Source organism: Procambarus clarkii, chromosome 37, assembly GCF_040958095.1.
Source record: "Procambarus clarkii isolate CNS0578487 chromosome 37, FALCON_Pclarkii_2.0, whole genome shotgun sequence".
In the NCBI taxonomy this organism is placed as follows: Eukaryota; Metazoa; Arthropoda; class Malacostraca; order Decapoda; family Cambaridae; genus Procambarus; species Procambarus clarkii.
Window position 1 is genome coordinate 40268068 of NC_091186.1, and position 19973 is coordinate 40288040.

At 51.2% G+C, this 19973-nt stretch overlaps 1 protein-coding gene across 1 annotated transcript in view; it reads right to left on the bottom strand.

The window, feature by feature from the left end:
* The window catches only part of LOC138371915 (tripartite motif-containing protein 59-like), a 78491-nt gene that overhangs the window by 34098 nt on the left and 24420 nt on the right, over window positions 1-19973 (bottom strand). The window contains exon 2 of the mRNA XM_069336966.1: window positions 7362-7432. Within this exon, the coding sequence (XP_069193067.1) occupies window positions 7362-7367 (6 nt within the window). The 5' untranslated portion in view covers window positions 7368-7432. The remainder of the gene's footprint in view (window positions 1-7361; window positions 7433-19973) is intronic.

Consider the following 19973-nt stretch of genomic DNA (forward strand, 5'->3'; position numbering starts at 1 on the left):
CTGCTATACAAGTCCCTTGCAAGCTAGGTTCTTGATTTAAAATAGAACTGGATTGTTTGGCACAGTAAAGCCAAGAAGAAGGGAAATGCCAGTGTTTGACAATAAACTTGAAGTTGGTGACTGCCAACTAAGAAAAAGTGATCAAATACGCTCAGTTAGGTGGAAAGACAAGAGAGAAGTGAACTTGCTGACAACCATTCATGATAGTACAATGGTGAACAGTGGCAAGGTGAACCGAGTAACGCAAGAACCAATAAGCCAAATTGTGTTCTTGACTATAATATCAACATGCATTTGGTTGATAAATCTGACATGATGGTGGGCAGTGTCGAGTGAGTGCAGAAAACATTGAAGTGGACGAAAAAACCAGCGTTGAATGTAATGAAACGCCATTTTCTGGGCGAGTCCCGGAGGCCCCCCGGAGCTATCCATGGCTGATATGGATACCCTAACTATTTTGCATCAGTCGATGTGGGTGGAGTTCTAGGCCTACCGGGGACCACGAGCTAGAACCTGGCCCCCTCAGAGAGGCACGGGGAGCAATGGCCCATAGAAATGCACATGTGATTTGGAGCATTCTATATCTGCCATCGACCGGGACAGGCACCCAGAAAGGTAAGCGCCACAAAACAAACCCCTATTTTGGTTAAACAACAAAAATCGACAAACGAGTGGACAGAACTCCCCCAGGAAAATGAACTAACAAGCATGACGTCACGCGAGCCGCGCCGCATGTCTGCGCAGCTCCCCCCTCCCCGGGAGGGGGAAGGGGGAGCCCCAGACCCCCGCGCCGGTGATCCCCGTCCCAGTTCTGAGGCTGGATAACAAAACCGTGAAAAACCCGCCGACCGGAGGGCGGGAGGGTGCCGGGGAGCCTCCGGTACTCGCCCAGAAAATGGCGTTTTATTACATTTAACGCTGGTTTTCTGGGCGGAGCCCCTATGGCTCCCCGGAGCTACCTCACCAAAGACTACCTAATAAACAAGGGGACATACCCGGGAGGCGGTCGGAGAATCACTCCACAACACGAAGTCGAGACAACAATCCAAGGTATAGCATTCGCCAGAAAAAAGGGAGAACGGCCGCAGACGAAGAAAACCTATGATCACGACAATAGGAGCCAAAAACCACTGCGCCTGAGAAGAGCAAGAAGCTCTGCCACACGGCCCCCAGAGGCGAATGCCAACACAAAAAGAAAACCGAGGCAAAGCAAACCTGACCCCAAGGAGCCACAACCACCAAGGAGAAGAAAAACAAGAGAGCACCCTGTCCAAAGACCAGGACGACACAGACAGTGCATAAGCAGGCCGGAGGTGTAACAACGCACGATACAACCTGCGAAACGGTGCAGAAGGAATATCGATACCGAAAGCTAGCAGCAGAAACCAAGGTGCCAGACCCAGGAACGGCCCCAAGCGCCTCTACATCCTCCGCAAGCCAATCCTATGACAGCCCCAGGAGGGAAAAGAAAACGCAGGACCAAAACGAAAATGCCACAAGTGTGCAAGACCACCTCCACAAGTGCAGCTGACAGGGAAGGAACTCGCATAAGGAGCCGCCCCGCACCAACATCCCGCAGAAGGGCAGGAGCGAAAAGACTCATTAGGAGGAGCAAAATCTCTCCCAGGAAAACTAGGAGCGCCGAGACAGTGTGAAGAGAAGAGATATTCACAAAAGAACAAAAAGGCCAACACCCAGAAGCTGCTGGGAAGAGGACCCACAAGCCCTAGAAAGGACCGGAGGGAAGCTCAACCGAATGACGACAGACGCACCAGAAAACGGGAAGGAGCAAAACAGTCCCGAACCATCGAGAACAAAAAGAAGCAAACACAAAGGACGAAGGCCCCAAAACCCCGTCGCACCCGAGACCAAAAGTCATGCAGAAACCCCAAGAAGAGGGGGACATGACGGAAGAAGGCCCGTCCCGGAAAAAGGGGCGAAGATCGCAGAAAAGCACCCACCGACAGGACGGAAACAACGGGTACAACGGACAAGGAAACCAAGCCCAGGGAGGGGCTGACGCCCACAAAGCACGTGCGGAGAGGGGGAACGGAAAACCCCACACCATACTACTGCAAGTCCCCCCCCAGAGGGTTAGAAACACCCCGGCGGGGACCAACGGGGCCTGAGGCCTCTCACGTGAGCCCCACCCCAGCCCCGGGAACCCACCCTGCAGGCCCCGGGGCCGAGCTGTCCCCTCAAAGCCCCAGCGTCAAGAAAACCCCAGGGCAGCCATGAAAAACACGAAGGAAGGGAGCCCACTAGGCTCTGGAACTTGAACCGAAACCGGAGGATAGGCGAGGGGTGAGATGAAGACCCCAAGCTCATCCCCAGCCAGCACAATGAGGCAAGGACAAGACAATGAAACCAAGGAACATGGAAAAACCAGGCCCTGCACGGCAAGACCGGCAAGGAAGGAGAGCCCCAGAGGGAGCACGGAAGGGCCGAACATAACGCCACAACCAACCCTGACACGCAGCTGCAGTACCAAAACCACAGCAAAACGTCACCACACTCCCAGAGGAAGCGACAGAGAAGATAAATAAATCGTACACGAGTGGCACACAAGGGGACATAGGCGGAAACCGAGCACCCAACTGAGCCACAGGGACGGTAGAAGAAACGTGTGCAGTGTAGCAGGCAATCAAAGGAACACATTAGGCAGCCCAACATGGGCTGACCCTATACACAACCCCAAGAGCAGAGATGAGAGTGCCCAAGAAGCACAGAATCCACCCGACAGGCAAACGACAGGGAAGAGGCGGAAACAAAGAGCCAGAACCCAACCTGCAAACACAAGGAGGCGAACACAAAACCTCCGACACAGGAAAACTTACTACCAAACAGGCACCCCCACCGTTGCACTGCGGAACAAGGTGGAGGCGGGGCCCCGAACTCAAGCAAGGTTAGACAAGCATAGGAGGGGGCAGGAGGAGTACAGGCAGGAACCGCCTCTGAAGGGACAAGAGGCCACCTGCAGACACCCGTGAACCAAGGAAGGAATCAGGTGGAGAGAACAAGAGCTGCCCAGTATGGGCTAATAGCCCTGCAGTAGGCACCTCGGGTGATACGGTCCACGTTCTCAAGTACGTATGTACACCCATTCCTACTCCCAAAAACAAAAACAGCGTCAGGACGAAGGAGACACCAAAACCGCACCAACTCACCTGCAGAACATAGGCCCTGAAGGGCCATGACGCAAGCGTTCGAGTCCGCATCCGCCGGAGGCGGCCAGTGCGCCCATGCTGGAGAGAAGGGGAGCAGCGAAGGAGGCTCCCCACCCTAGAACGCAGGGAAAAACCTCATGAATTCCACACAGCGGCAACCCAGAACAGCCCCAAAGCAACGGGGCACGGATGGGAATAAGAAAAGAACGAGAGGCGAAGCCCCCCTGAGAGAATTGGAGCAGAACACGTGTGCACACCACCCAGAACCAAAACAAACTCCCACGGCGCATGCGCAGGACGCTAAAGAAAGTAGCCCAACCAGGCAAGAAGTAGCCCAACCAGGCGAGAAGTAGCCCAACCAGGCGCGAAGTAGCCCAATAAAACGAGAAGGAGCCCAATAAAGCGAGAAGGAGCCCAACAAGGCGAGAAGTAGCCCAACCGGCTACAAGGAGCCCAAACAGCCACAAAGGAGCCCAAACGGCCACAAAGGAGCCCAAACGGCCACAAAGGAGCCCAAACGGCCACAAAGGAGCCCAAACGGCAACAAGGAGCCCAAACGGCGACAAGGAGCCCAAACGGCGACAAGGAGCCCAAACGGCGACAAGGAGCCCAAACGGCGATAAGGAGCCCAAACGGCGACAAGGAGCCCAAACTGCTACAAGGAACCCAAACTGCTACAAGGAGCCCAAACGGCCACAAAGGAGCCCAAACGGCCACAAAGGAGCCCAAACTGCTACAAGGAGCCCAAACGGCTACAAGGAGCCCAACCTGTCCAGAACAGAAGGAACCAGTATGGAGGCAAACTCCGGGACACGCAGGAGGAAGCCGCAAAGGCCAACCGCACCGCAGGCGAAGAGATGCGGTTAGCCGAAAACCTCCTGAAGACAGAACCGAAGAAACCACAGGGACACGGAACCGAACCCGGGGAGGAGCAGAACCCAAGCCCAAATCGTACGCAGAGGGGGGAAAGAAAACCCCACTCCTCGTAACAGGAAGCCCCGCTCAGAAGGACGGAAATCCAGGCGGGGCGCAATGGAGCCCAAGGCCCCCAAGGCCGCTCCTCCCCAACCCCAGGAGCCTCTGCACCAGGCCCCGGGGCCGAGTTGACCTCCAAAGCCCCAGCCTCACAAGAAAAAGCCGGGGCAGCCGAGAGAGCTGAAAGAGAATGGGGCCCGCTGGTCAAAGCCCCGGAGCATCGGCCGGAGGAACAGACTCGAATGCCTCCGCAGACTCCCCGGACGGGGCAACCCCCGAAACTGCCCAAGTCTCAGAACCTCTAACCCCGTCCCGACCCCGAAGCCTGCAGATGGGTAGGGGCCGGAAGCAGGAGGGGGAAATACAAGGGAGGCGTGGAAGGAACCAAGGCCGAAGCGACCAAAACCACCCAAGTCTGGGTCCCTATACAAGCGGGGCAGCATCGGGGCGTCCGGTGAAGCGACAAACCAGAGCGCGTTGCAACATCCTACCCTGCAACGCGCGAGCTGCCTGCACCCACGGGAATTCATCAGCAGACTGGGTGAATGGAGTCACGAACAGGCAACAAAGCTCGCAGGACTCAAGGGTCGAATGTGTCACCGACCCAACAGGCAGCATGACGGAGGCAAAAACAAGGAGAGTCACCCTGAGACAAAGGGACAGAGCAACCCTCAACTCGCACAAAGCGAGAGGGGACGCAAGGGTCTCCACTATCGGACCCGAGAGCCCCCGGGGGGTTTCCCAGGGCCCCTAGACTGGGTCTGCTAAGGGTTATCCCAGGCAGGGTACTGCTAACCGGCGCCCCAAACTACCAAGCAAACTGCTAAAGCTGAACCCACGGGACATGTCCACTCGCGAGAGCAAAGCAAGGGGTGCCACCACACAAACGAACCTAATATAAGGGGGGGGGACACAAGGCAGACCCCCCTACCAGGCAAAAAAAAAAAAAAAAAAAAGTGGACAACATACCCAGAAGGAATAGAGCCGGCCGCTGTTATAGGTGAAAACTAGCTACGCAGTACCCTGCACCCTACCAGTGCTATAACTACCACTTACCCCCAGGCAAACATGGGAGGAAAACCCCCAAACACTCGGCCAAGCAGCGAAAAGCCAACAGAGGTAGACCCAAGGTGACTTGTGGAAGGCAACCCCAAGCCCCAAGGGCGGTACTTACAGGGCACTCAGGGAAGGTGACCCTAAGTACATGCAGCCCGAGTACCTGAGAATACTACTCCCAGCTCACATGACCACCGTAAGAGAAGCACTGCAAACAAGTCACAGCACTGAGAAAAGACCGGAGCTGGAGCCACACGACCGTGCATGATCCCATCAGCCGAGGAACTGGGGCGGCAACCCGTTCTCGCAAATTCGTAAAGTCAATATTGACTTATTAAATAAGTGCATAGGTGACATACTAAACATAATAGATACCCTTAAAAAGCTTCATAGAAAACACCAACCTTACCTAACCTTGTTAGTATCTTAAGATAAGCATCTTATAGCTTCGTAATTACAATTGTTACTTAACCTATTATAGGTATAGGTTAAATAATAATTGTAATTACGAAGCAATAAGATGCTTATCTTAAGATACTAACAAGGTTAGGTAAGGTCGGTGTTTTCTATGAAGCTTTTTAAGGGTATCTATTATGTTTAGTATATCACCTATGCACGTAGGTAATAAGTCAATATTGACTTTACGAATTTGCGAGAACGGGTTGGGGGCGGGGATCGCCGGCACGGGGGTCTGGAGCTCCCCCTTCCCCCTCCTGTGGAGGGGGGAGCTGCGCAGACATGCGGCGCGGCTCGCGTGACGTCATGCTTGTTAGTTCGTTTTCCTGGGGGAGTTCTGTCCACTCGTTTGTCGATTTTTGTTGTTTAACCAGAATAGGGGTTTGTTTTGTGGCGCTTACCTTTCTGGGTGCCTGTCCCGGTCGATGGCAGATATAGAATGCTCCAAATCACATGTGCATTTCTATGGGCCATTGCTCCCCGTGCCTCTCTGAGGGGGCCAGGTTCTGGCTCGTGGTCCCCGGTAGGCCTAGAACTCCACCCACATCGACTGATGCAAAATAGTTAGGGTATCCATATCAGCCATGGATAGCTCCGGGGAGCCGTAGGGGCTCCCCACAGAAAAGTGTTTTTTGATGTGTTGACATAAGCATGCTGAACAGCTATATGTATCTGGTGAAAACTGGACGTAAACCAAGTTTCCGTTCGTTTGCTTTTACACTTGGGACACAGTTATTAGCAAAGTTTGGCAAAGATGTTCCTGGCATACAAAGACCCATCATGAACCCAGTGTTGCAGCATGCTGCTACACCCAGGCTCACTCACATTGAGGGCTTTCAAGCACACAGACTAAAACATTTGCCACCAGCTGGAAAGCGTGCAATAGGCCAACGTGATTGCTTGGTTTGTAGAACAATAAAAGAGATCAGAAACGTAAACTTGTGCAAACATGGTGTGAAGCGTGTGCAGTCCCATTGTGTGCTGTCAACTGCTGCAACAACTATCACTCTCTCCAAGAACTCTAAATGTGCAATAATAGTGCAAAAACCTGTAAATAGTGTGTGCATGTGTGTAAATATAATAATGAACAATGTGAATACATATTATATTTGCATAATGGGAAAATATTTTTGTATGCATGTGTATACTCAATGTATGCAACATTTATTACCATTGAACATGAAGTAACATTATATGCAACACAATTAGTGAATAATATTTGTGATAAAATACGCCTAGACACTGTAAATAATGCAGCAAAAATAAATTTGTGGCAATTCTGACTGCTTGAGGACTGCGTGCAATGCCTCTGGGACGCACCTTGCATGAGCAAGCTTGCAGGGTGTGACGTCATCGCTCATATTGTCGGCTCATTTATGTCATTTGTAAGTACGATTAATTTTTTTCTCTCTCGTGGTCGGGGAACACAAATTAACAGGTTAGGAAGAATTTTTTTTAACTTTTTTGTTACACGCCTGTGGGTGACAAGGGACAAATAGCCCTTAGCAACACAAGGGTTAATACACTCACCATCACAGGGTAATGACAATATAATTAATACACTCGCCATCACTGGTAAATGACAACACCAACATTAATACACTAGTTAATGAAAATATCTTGATTAATACACTCACAATCACTGGTTATTGACATCAACATGATAAACACACACTGGTGGTACAGTAAGAATAAAATTGTCCTTACCATCATTAATGGGCAGAAGTTGTGTTTGCTATCGTCCTGGGTAGCCGAGCAGAGACTGGAAGCAGTATTACCTATTAAGGCAAAATAAAACAAATTTAAGGTTTCTATGACTAAATTTTCCCCACCAAAACATAGTAAATGTTTAGAATACATTAAATAATTTTTTTTAGGTATTGTGCTTTGAGCAAAAGTAAGGAGGGTGGGCAGGAGTAAGGAGGGTGGGCAGGAGTAAGGAGGGTGGGCAGGAGTAAGCAGGGTGGGCAGGAATAAGGAGGGTGGGCAGGAATAAGGAGGGTAGGCAACAAAGGGGAAGGGGGTATGGGCAGGTTCTCGGCTGCCTCCCCCCCCCCCCTCTCTCTAACAGCCTATATAATACAAACCACGTGCATTAACCCTAAAGCTGCTACAGCCTGGGCTGTAAAAGCTGTGGCTGGACAAAAAATATTTGAATTATGTGAAAATTAATATTAAATGTTAAACAAATCTCCAACTTATTGGCTTAAGCATCAAGAAAGTTTCATTCAATATTTTCAGAAATGTATTTTAGACAATTTTTTTTTAAAAGGAGAATATTTTGTTGATAAGGAGAACAGCTCCTATTAACTGGAACTGAGGGATAATGCAGTAATAAAGAGATGCAAGCACTTGTCCAATGTACAAAGAAGAAGAATAGTAGCAAGAAGTGTCCACAAAGTGGATATGCAGCTGGTGTCTGTATAGCATTGCTGAGTAATACATCATAATACCAATAATAATGAGTATGTTATCATGCTCAATTTTGTTAAATATTATAAAAATGCATTGCCTAATGTTAATATCTGTTACTTTCACCAATGTTCATTTTTTTTTTTTGTCTCCTTTGTTTATTATCTCCTTTTGTTACAACCTCTACATCCTAGAGAGTGCATACCCATCCCTAACTATGTCAAGATAGAATGAAATTGGTCACCAAATAAATCAGTCACAACTGGCAGAACTTGGGACTTTGAATTTTTTTTGACCGAGTTTTTCACAGATTTAAAATTCTATTTTCTTTTTCTCTTTAGGCGGTTTTGATGATTAGGGACCAGATTAGGGCTTTATCACTTTTATAAAGTATACATTTTTATCCTCTAAATCATTATAATTTTCCTTATATTTAGTTTTTTGGGGGGTTATTTTTTCTTAACATCATTCCAACACATATTGATCTACAACTTTCACATATTCGAGTACGAGTGCCAAACAACGTTTATTAAAACATAAGTAAATTAATGAATTAGAACTACCTTTTTCATTGTTGATAACTTCAACTTCAATTATCTCAAACTTTGAGTCAGCTTAAAAAAATTCAGTTTCTGACTGATACCTGGTTGATGGGGTTCTGGGAGTTCTTCTACTCCCAAGTCCGGCCTGAGGCCAGGCTTGACTTGTGAACGTTTGATCCACCAAGCTGTTGCTTGTAGCGGCCCCCAGGCCCACATATCCAGTGAAGTGTTAAGTCTGCAGACACTAGCAATGCTCTCTTCTACCATGTGAGGGATTCTAATCATCCCATTGATTGGTCTTCCTCCAAAATAATCTTTCCTGCCTCTACTCTACACAAACGCCGTCTTGTTGAATCGGCTCTAATACACAATGTACCCAACATGAACTTGAGTCCTGGCTTTGTTGCTGTGGACTCTTCCCTTTCACAGTATATACTCAAATGCTCTTAACCCTCAAACCGCTAGGGGCCCAAATGGAATTCACACCCACAGGTGCAACAAAAAAAAAAAGAAAAAAAAACTAGCGTTGAATGTAATGAAACGCCATTTTCTGGGTGAGTCCCGGAGGCTCCCCGGAGCTATCCCAGGCTGATATGCTAATGTCAGACTTTGGCATCAGTCATGTGCATGGAGTTCTTAGGCCTACCGGGGACCACGGCCAGAACCAGGCCCCCTCAGAGAGGCAAGGGGAGCAATGGCCTATAGAAGCCCCCGTGTAGTTGGAAGCATTCTATGTCTGCCATCGACCGGAACAGGCACCCAGAAAGGTAAGCGCCCCAAAACAAACCCCTATTCTGGTTAAAATTGCTACCAAAAACCGAACTAGTGGATAGAACTCCCCAACCGAAAACAAGCAAACTAGTGTGACGTCACACACTGCCGCGCCGCTGTCAGCGCAGCTCCCCCCTCCCCGGGAGGGGAAAGGGGGAGCCCCAGACCCCCCCGCGCCAGCTACCCACACCTCAGTTCTTGAGGCTGGATGTCAAAAACGCGAAAAAACGCCGACCGGAGGGAGGGAGGGATGCCGGGGAGCCTCCGGGACTCACCCAGAAAATGGCATTTCATTACATTCAACGCTGGTTTTCTGGGGGGAGCCCCGTCGGCTCCCCGGAGCTAACTACCCACAGACAGAAAAAGAGGGACTTACCCGGGAGGCGGTCGTCGCTCACCCCTCAACTCGAAGCCGAGACAACTGGCTGCAACCGCCGACCCAAAGCAACACAGGCCCGACGAGGCCCAGGGACATTCACAAGGTAACGAGCAGCCAGGACCCTGTTCGACCGCCAAAATCCCCGCGCCCGAATATCAGACCAAGACATATTCCCAAAGACGGCAGCAAGAGCCGCGAACTTACGAACGTCATGGGCACGGGGATAGACCGCAGGCTGGCTGGACCTAATAACCCTGCGGACGACCTGAGAGACCCGAACCCGCGAACAGGGAAGAAGGGAAACCGGATCAACCCACAGCGCGTCCCCGGACACAGAAGCTGTGGCGCGCAAATAACGGCGAAGCGCCGCAACCGGACACAAAACATGATGCACCCCCGGCCTGACCAACCAAGCATCAACCACCCATGGACCCCTCTGGAACGCAGCAGTCTCATTCTTCGCCAGAAAAGAAGGAGACGGCTGCAAACGAACAAAACAATCACCACGACCAAAAGAGCAGAAACCCCTGCGCCGGAGGAGAGCATGAAGCTCCCCTACCCGACCCCCAGAGGCCAAAGCCAACAAGAAAAGTGCCTTGGAAAAACAATCCTGGACCGAAGGGGCCACAACGAAACGAGATGAAAGGAAAGCGAGCACTCTGTCCAAAGACCAGGACGGCTCAGGCGACGCATGAGCAGGCCGGAGGTGAAACAATGCACGAGACAGCTCGCGAAACGGCGCAGACGTAACATCGATACCGAAAGCAAGCTGAAGCGGCTCCGCCAGCACCGCACGATACGAAGCGACAGTGTTAGGCATAAGATGACGGTCCTGAAACAACCACGAGAGGAAGGACAAGACCACCCGAACAGACAAGGAGCTAACACGACGAAGACGCAAAAAGAAACGGAAGGACCGCCAGGAAACTTCATACTGCCGCCGAGAAGAAGCCCTCGGGTGGGACACCAACAAGGAGGCCACCTGATCACCATAGAGATGATGATAGACTCAAGTCAAAAAAACCATACGCGAAGACTCGAGGAGAAGATCGAACCAGCTACGTGACGTACCGGCCCGATCTGCTGAAAGAGGCGGAGCCGCGGGAAAACCCTCGGGTTCGGACACCGAGCAACCAGCGCCTGAAACCAAGGCTGGGCCGGCCACCAAGGGGCCAGAAGGACAACTCTCCCCCCGGTAAGTCTCTAAGCGAGTCAGGACCTGGAGCAACAGCCGAACCGGGGGAAAGAGGTACAGGAACCCCCACCTCGACCAGTCTAGCCGAAAGGCATCGACCCCCGACGGCCTCGCAATCGGGGAAGGGCGCCGCATAAACAGGAAGACGCCGCAACCACGCCGACGCGAAGAGGTCCACTTCGGGGCGCCCGAACGTCTGGCAAAGCCAACGGAAGGACTCGTCGTCGACCGTCCACTCCGTGGAGAGGGGAACGAAGCGAGACAGGGTGTCGGCCAAGACGTTGGACACGCCCCGTACGTGAACCGCCAGGAGAGCCAAACCCCGAGAACTCAGCAGACGAGTCATCCGAAGCGACCAACCCCAAAGAGACAAGGACCGCATCGAACCCCCGCGGTTCAGGCAATGAACCACCGGAGAGCAGTCCGAATGGAGCCGAATCGTCGATCCGCGGGCCACCCGAATCCTCCCCAGAGCAAACCACACTGCCGCGAACTCCCACACTGTGCTGTGAGCTCGACGGAAGGACGGATCCCAACGCCCCTGGCCGGCCTGGTGAGCACTGGTCACAAAACCCCAGCCGAGAGACGACGCATCCGTGTACACATCGAGCGAGGGCTCGGGTAGGCGCCAAGGCACTGAACCCCGAAAAACCCGAAGAGGAAGCCGGTGACGCAGCAACCGACACAAGGCCCCCGGGGGTCGAACTCTGCGATCGCAAGAGAGGTGGAAGGGGGAACCCCGAAGGAACCAGAACAGCTGTCGAAGCCAAACCCGACCCGGCGGGTAGACCACCATCGCAAAGTTCAGGCTCCTGCACAGCCCCTCGAGCAACCGCCGGGTGACCCGAGGGCCCTCCAGAAACAGACGAAGGCGGGACCGCAGCCGCAGGAGAGACTCCGTAGGGAGAATCAAGGAGGCGGTTCGAGAGTCCCACACGAGACCCAGCCAAGTCCGAACCCGAGAGGGAACCAGATGGGACTTCCTCCAGCTCACCAAGAACCCGAACTCGGTGAGCTGGGAAAGAACCAAATCCCTGGTTAGCAAGGAAGCTGACTGGCTGGGAGCCCAAACCAGCCAGTCGTCGAGGTAGGCCAACACCCGAACACCTAGGAGACGCAAACGAGCCACCACAACTCGTGTAAGGCGCGTGAACACGCGAGGTGCCAGGTTCAACCCGAACGGGAGACAACGAAAGCGGTAACTCAGACGCCCCACAACAAAACCGAGCCAGTCCCTGAACCGCGGATGAATCGGGAGATGCCAATAAGCGTCCCGGAGGTCCAGGGACACCATCCAAGCTCCCGGCTCCAAGAGGAGCCGAACGTGAGACAGCGTAGTCATCCGAAAGGAGGGGCAATGAACCCAGGGGTTCAGACGGGACAAGTCCAGAATGAACCGCAGGTCCGCGCAGTCCCGTTTCGGAACCGGAAACAGACGGGAAACCCATCTGAGGGACGACATTGTTTCGACGACGCCCAAGCGTACCCACTCCAAGACGACTCGACAGAGCGCAGGGGAAGAAACCTGCCCTGCCAGCCCCGACCCCCCAAAGGAGGGGAGGGGCCACCCAACGCCACCGCAGGCCGCGAGACATGACCCGAAAGGCCCACGAATCGTGGGACCAGGCGCGGGCGAACAGCGCAAGCTGCCCCCCCCCCCCCCCCCATCGCCCCGTCAAGGGGGCAAACCGCGAAAGGGCCGGCGACCCTTACGAGACCCAGAACCCCGCACAGCGCGAACACCGCGCCGACCAGACGAGGGAGGGTCCGCAGGAGGAGCCAACCCCAAACCTGACACCAGAGGCCTACCACGACGAGAGGAACCCCGAGCCCTGGCACGACCTTTCCGGGAAGACCCACCCCGGGACCCCCGGAAAACCAACAAGTCCGACATCGGACGACAAGACGCCGACGCAGCCTGAATAAACTGCGCCACGGCCGACTCCCCAAACAGGAGAGGACAAAAAGGTGAAGAACGCCTAAGAGCCAGAGCCCAAGCAGATTCCACGGAGGAACCCAGCACCGCCTGCCGACACGCGAGACGGGAAGCATAGAACAGGGAAACCGCATCCCGCAAAATCGGCGTGAACAGCTTCAACAAGGCAGCCGACGAACGCGCAGCCGAGGACAAGGTGCCGGACACAAGCGTCCCCACATCCTCCATGAGCCAATCCAAAGACAGCTCCAGGAGGGAAAAGAACCGCAAGGCCGAACACAAAAGGCCCCAGGCGCGCAAGTCCTCCGCAACGAGCGCCGCCGAAAGGGAGGGAACCTGCACATGGAGCTGAATAACGCCCACATCGCGGGGAAGGGCAGGGGCAAACAAGCACTCATTCAGGTACTCAAGTTCACCCCCCAGGAAAACCTGAAGCACCGTGGAAGCTTCCCGCCACTCCAGCGTGCGGGAACGACAGAAGGAATGCCAGGAATCCAGACCAAACAAGGGGCAGTCTGCTAGCCAGGACGACTCCGGAACCTCGTAACGGAGCCAGAAAGGGAACGAAGCCCCAAACCTGAACGTGGACGGATCCATTTCCGAGGCGTAATCCGGGTCACGCAGGAGGTAAGCTGCAAAGGCCGCTCGCACCACACCAAGTTTGATGCGATAAGCCGAAAACCTCCGGAAGGACGGAACCGACGTACCCGGGGGAACATGGAACCGAACCCGGGGAGGGGCTGACACCAAATCCAACTCGTACGCAGAGGGGGGAAAAGAAAACCCCACTCCTTTTAACAATAAGCCCCGCTCAGTGGGAAGAAAAACCCAGGCGGGGTCCAGCGGGGCCCAAGGCCCCCAAGTCAGCCCCTCCCCAGCCTCGAGGTCCGTCACCACAGGACCCAAGGCCGAGTCCTCTCCCCAAGCCCCGACCCCACAAGACAAGGACGGAGCAGCCGGAAAAGCTGGAGGAAGGGGGGCCCACTGGTCAGACCCTGAAGCTTCGGCCGGGAGACAAGACTCGAATGCCTCTGCCGCCCCCCCGGAAGGGGCAACCCCTGAAGCTGCCCGAGTCTCGAGATCAAGTAACCCCTGCTCCGACCCCGAAACCCTCAGACACTTCGGGGCCGGAAGCAGGGGCGGGGGACCAGAACGAACAGAAGGGGAAGGACGAGGAGGTGCGGACTGAACCAGGATCGAAGCGACCCCCACCCCCAAGTCCGGGTCTCGAAAAGCAAAGCGGGGCAGCCCCGGGGCATCCGGGGAAGCAACCAACCGAGCGCGTTGCAACAGACGAAACCTAGACTGCAACGCACGTGCCGCCTGTACCCGAATAGAATCATCAGAGGATTGGGTAAATTGAGTCACAAGCAAGCAGCAACACTCACAGGACTCAGGGTCGAAAGTATCACCGACCCAACAGGCAGTGTGGCAGAGGCAAAAACAATGAGGGTCACCCTGAGACAAGGGGACCGAGAAACCCTCAAACTCGCACACAGCGAGTGGGGACTCCGGGGTCACATCCATCGGACCCACGCGCCCCCTAGGGGATTCCCAGGGTCCTGAGCGTTTACTTTAAGAGGACTCGCGCTCAGGTAGTCCCAGGCAGGGTGCTGCAAACCGGCGCCCAAAACTACCAAGCAAACTTCTAAAGCTGAACCCCAGGGACGTGTACACTCACGGGGACCTAGCAGGGGGCGCCACCGAGGAGAACAGTGGAAGGGCAAAACAAACTGAATAAAATGACAGAACCCCCCACCAGGCAAAAACAAAAAGAAAAACAAAACCCCGCAAGAGGACAGCGAACCCCAAGGAACAGAGCCGGCCGCGATGTCGGGAAGTACAAGCTGAGCAGCACCCTGCGCCCCTACCAGTGCAAACTGCCTCTTACCTGCCGGTAACAAGGGAGAACAGAACACCCAAGAGCCCAACAGGCGGCCAAAAAACCGAAAGGTAAAACGGACCAGCAGAGGCAGACCCCGAGGAGCCTGTGGAAGGTGGCCCCAAGCCCCAAGGGCAGTACTTACAGGGCACCTGGGGAAGGCAGACCTAGGCGCATGCAGCCCGAGTACTGAAGATAACTCCTGGCTCTCGCACCCACAAAACTAACACCACACGCAAAGCACAGTGCAGTAGCGACACCGGAGCCAGAGCACACGACCATCGCCTATAGCATCAGCCTCAAGAACTGAGGTGTGGGTAGCCGGCGCGGGGGGTCTGGGGCTCCCCCTTCCCCCTCCCGGGGAGGGGGGAGCTGCGCAGACAGCGGCGCGGCAGTGTGTGACGTCACACTAGTTTGCTTGTTTTCGGTTGGGGAGTTCTATCCACTAGTTCGGTTTTTGGTAGCAATTTTAACCAGAATAGGGGTTTGTTTTGGGGCGCTTACCTTTCTGGGTGCCTGTTCCGGTCGATGGCAGACATAGAATGCTTCCAACTACACGGGGGCTTCTATAGGCCATTGCTCCCCTTGCCTCTCTGAGGGGGCCCGGTTCTGGCCGTGGTCCCCGGTAGGCCTAAGAACTCCATACACATGACTGATGCCAAAGTCTGACATTAGCATATCAGCCTGGGATAGCTCCGGGGAGCCAACGGGGCTCCCCCCAGAAAATTCTTTCGTCTTATAGAAGTGTTCATTTTTGTTCCCTGATCACGGAAAAAATAACAAAAAAATCGTAGGTGGCATATTTTAGCCGCAATAGGGTAGGGAAGTGTGGCAAAAAAGGGGCGTTGGCAGAGCCTTCGCCAGACGAAGTCTACTCCGCCCGAGCTGTCAGACGGCAGTTGCCACAAATATATTATTACCTAATTATTTCAATGTCTCTGATTGATTTTTTCTTAGTTTTTTTGCAGTAATATTATTCCATACAGTGAATTGTGGTATATTTATATTATAAAATGTGTGAACCATCGCTGTACTCAAAATTATGGTGTGCATATTAATGATTCAATTATGATGTTCATAAAAGAATAAACAAATAGTTTTGCTGTTGTTACACTATATACACAGGTTATATATAAGTATTTGCATGTTTTGTACACCATAACGAACTACTAAGTTGGTCTTGTGAGTCAAAAAGCAACGAGGAGTGACCGCCAAACACCAGCGAGCCACTCACTGCCACTCCCTCCCTCAACAATACCTCATTCACCCTCATTAAACTCCTACAAAACTCTTTCAGTATTTATTCACTATACACAGACATTATATATACGTATTTACATGTTTTGTTCACCATAACTGTACATCTAAGCTTGTATGGTGAGTAAAGGCCATAAGACGTAGCTACTCACACAGTCAGCTGATCGGCGGCCGCCCTCAAGGCCAGACGCACTAATATTTGTCCTTCAACAATATTGTTTGTGGTGTTATTACGCTATATACACATATTATATATAAGTATCTACCTGTTTTATTCACCATACCTGAACAAATAAGCTGGTATGGTGCCCAAAGACCATAGTGGCCATCAGTAAACACCATGCCAAGACGTGCAGACGACGCTCTTCCCTCACCAAAATGGCGGCTCCCAACCTACTCCTCTCGCTGTTATCACACTCTATACACACGTTATATATAAGTATCTACATTTGTGTTCACCATATCGAACCACTAAGCTGGTATGGTGAGTGCAGTCAATAAATGGTGGCCACACACAGTCAGAAGACGACGCCACAACCCTCCCTCCACAGCCTTACGCCTCCCTCCATGGAGCACAGCGCCAAATATCACCACAATCCTGCTATAATCAGAATCCTGGTCAGTTTTATCACAGTCAGGGGGCTTCAGTAATACTATCACTGCTAAATAATAGCAGTATCATATATATTATGGCATTTGTAGGCGATGCTGTGGTCACAAGCTGAACAGCGGTGCTGTGAGCTCGTGCTGCGTGCACCAGCCTTGGTGGCTTGCTCAATACCGACGCTCTAACACCCAAGAATGTTGGCCTGGATTTTTTTTCTAGGTGGCATCTGGCTATTATCAGTCGTGGCTGTACTATAGCTGCCCCTATCCCAGGCGGGGCATTTAAATTATAGCGCTAGACACGAAATCATATATAAATGATGTGTGCGGTTTCGGTTTTGTCACTGATATCATTTATATATGATATGCGCGGTTTGAGGGTTAATCTTTCTAACAAACGTGACCTTACATAAGCTTACCCTTTCCATTTACCTTTCTTTCTCTTTCCTTTCTTTCTCTTTTCTCTCTTTTTTCTGTGCATTGTCTTCTACGTTCCCTTGCTTTACTCTTCTCATTATTTTCTCCTTCTCTTTCGGTGGTTACAATAGGAACTGCCTCGTATGGGCCAATAGGCCCTCTGCAGTTCCTACTACTAGCCCCTCTACTACACCTTACTTTGCTCCTCATCTCTCGTGCCTATTTATTGCCTGTCTCTACTTCCTCATCACAATCAACTTGAGAATGGTCCAGGACGGACCGAAACGTCATCGTCCCTTCACATTCTAGTGTGTGGTCTTGTCATCATCCACCACCGCCCGGACTGATTCTCACCATTTTTACAAATAATGTTCACAGCTGTCTGTTCTACAATCCTATTAGAATGGATTTTTCACAGACCCTAAACGTTTCTAGTTATCAATTTTTTTCTAAATTTGACACATAATTCAAATGCCACATTGACGATTTTTTTTACAGTAAACTAAACTGAAAACATATATTCTAAATCTATGAAAATGAAGATCATATACTATTCTGTGAGCAAAATAACACCAAATGAACAATTGGTGATAGTATATATTTTTGCAGCTGATCTCAAAATCTGAAGTATTCAATATTCAATTTTATAATTATTTTTTTATTTTCATATTTTACAAGTTATGTTTGTGATCATTTAGACAAAGTTGCAGGATTTTCTAGTATGCACAAAAAACTGGAAAGCATTAGAGCAAATTTGAGAAATTGAACTTTGCCATTAGGTCCTGTCATATATGTATGCCATGCACAGCTTAAGGGTTAATACAGAACTGTACTGTATAAAATGCATAAAACTTAAAACTAACAATATTTCACTAATTATAACAATAATAATATTTTAAATAAAACAATTTGTAACAGTCAATATGTACATCAAATTTTGAGTATACCTATAAAATAAGCACAGGTCATGTCAACACGTTGGGCCTGGGTGAGATGGCTGGCACCATGTGCTTCTCCTCTTCCTGGGGTAAAAACGTTGGCTCGCGCGCGAAGGATTTTGTGATAAATTTAACAATTTTTACTGTTTGAACTCATTTAATGTCAAGATGTTTCAGAGCAGCATTCATGGTATTGAAGGTATAAAACAAAAGAGAAAATATTTGTCAATTGATTAGAAAGTTGACTTGATAGAGAAAGCAGAGCATGGATACTCTGTCACTCAACTTGCCCAAGAATTCAACATTGGTAAAGTTACAGTTTGTAATATAAAAAAGCAGAAGGATAATATTACGATATTCTTTGCTCAAACTGATGCAATAGGCAACAGGAAAAATTGAGGCCTGCTAAGTATACGGATTTGGACTCTTCTGTATTTAAATGGTTTACACAGCATCATGCGAAAGGAATTGCTGTTTCAGTTGATTCTATTAGAAATGCAGCTGAAAGACTTAGTGTAAAGTTAAACAGACAATTTCAAGGCTAGCACTGGATGGGTATGTCAATTTAAAGAGAGGTATGACATCATTAACAAGAAAATTTGTGGCGAGACATTAAGTGAAGATGTTGGAAGTGCTAATGCATATAAGCATAAACTTTTTCAGCACATTATATCTAATAATCTAAGCTGGTTTTAAGTGTACAATGCAGATGAAACAGGCTTTAACTGGAAATGCCTTCAAAGAAACACTTTGGCCTTCAGGCTTGAGTAGAGTATTCCTGGTTGCAAGGTAAAGAAGGAAAGAATTTCAGCATTATTGTGCTCTAACGCAGATGGCAGTCACTGAACAAAGTACGCAATTGTTGGGAATTCTGCCAACCTCAGAGCATTGAAAAACTGCATGAACAGACTACCTGTCATCTACTACATCACAAAAAATGCCTGGTTCACACAGATTATTTTTGAGGATTGGTTCCAGAATCACTTTTATAAATTAGTAAAAAACCAGCGTTGAATGTAATGAAACGCCATTTTCTGGGTGAGACCCGGAGGCTCCCCGGAGCTTTACCGGCTGATATGCTAATGTCAGACTTTGGCATCAGTCATGTGTATGGAGTTCTAGGGCCTACCGGGGACCACGAGCCAGAACCTGGCCCCCTCAGAGAGGCAAGGGGAGCAATGGCCTATAGAAACCCCCGTGTGGTTGGAAGCATTCTATGTCTGCCATCAACCGGGTCAAGCATCCAGAAAGGTAAGCATTCCAAAACAAACCCCTATTCTGGTGAAAATTGCTACCTAAGCCGAACTAGTGGATAGAACTCTTCAACAGAAAACAAGGAAACTAGTATGACGTCATACGTCACCGCGCCGCTGTCTGCGCAGCTCCCCCCTCCCCGGGAGGGGGAAGGGGGAGCCCCAGACCTCCCACGCCGGCTATCCACCCATCAGTTCTGAGGCTGGATGTCAAAACACGCGAAAAACGCCGACCGGAGGGAGGGAGGGTTGCCGGGGAGCCTCCGGGTCTCACCCAGAAAATGGCGTTTCATTACATTCAACGCTGGTTTTCTGGGGGGAGCCCCGTTGGCTCCCCGGAGCTAACTACCCACAGAGGAAGGTCTAAAGGGACAAAACCGGGAGGCGGACACCACGCACCCCCCAAGGAGGCGAGACAACCGGCAGCAAACGCCAACCCAAGGCGCCACAGCCCCGAAAATCCCGGGAACAACACTAGAACCACGAGCAGCAAGGCCCCTGCACGAACACCAAAAATCCATGCCCGAAAGACTGCAAGGCCACGTCGCCCAGACGGCAGCGAGAGCAGTGAAGCCACGAACGCCACAGGCATGAGGGAAGAACACAGGCAGCTTAGCCGCAAGAACACGGCTGACCACCCGGGACACTATCACCCGCGAACCGGGAAGAACAGAACCGGATCAACGCAAAACGCGCTCCGGACCCAAACGCCGTGGCAAGCAAACAACAGC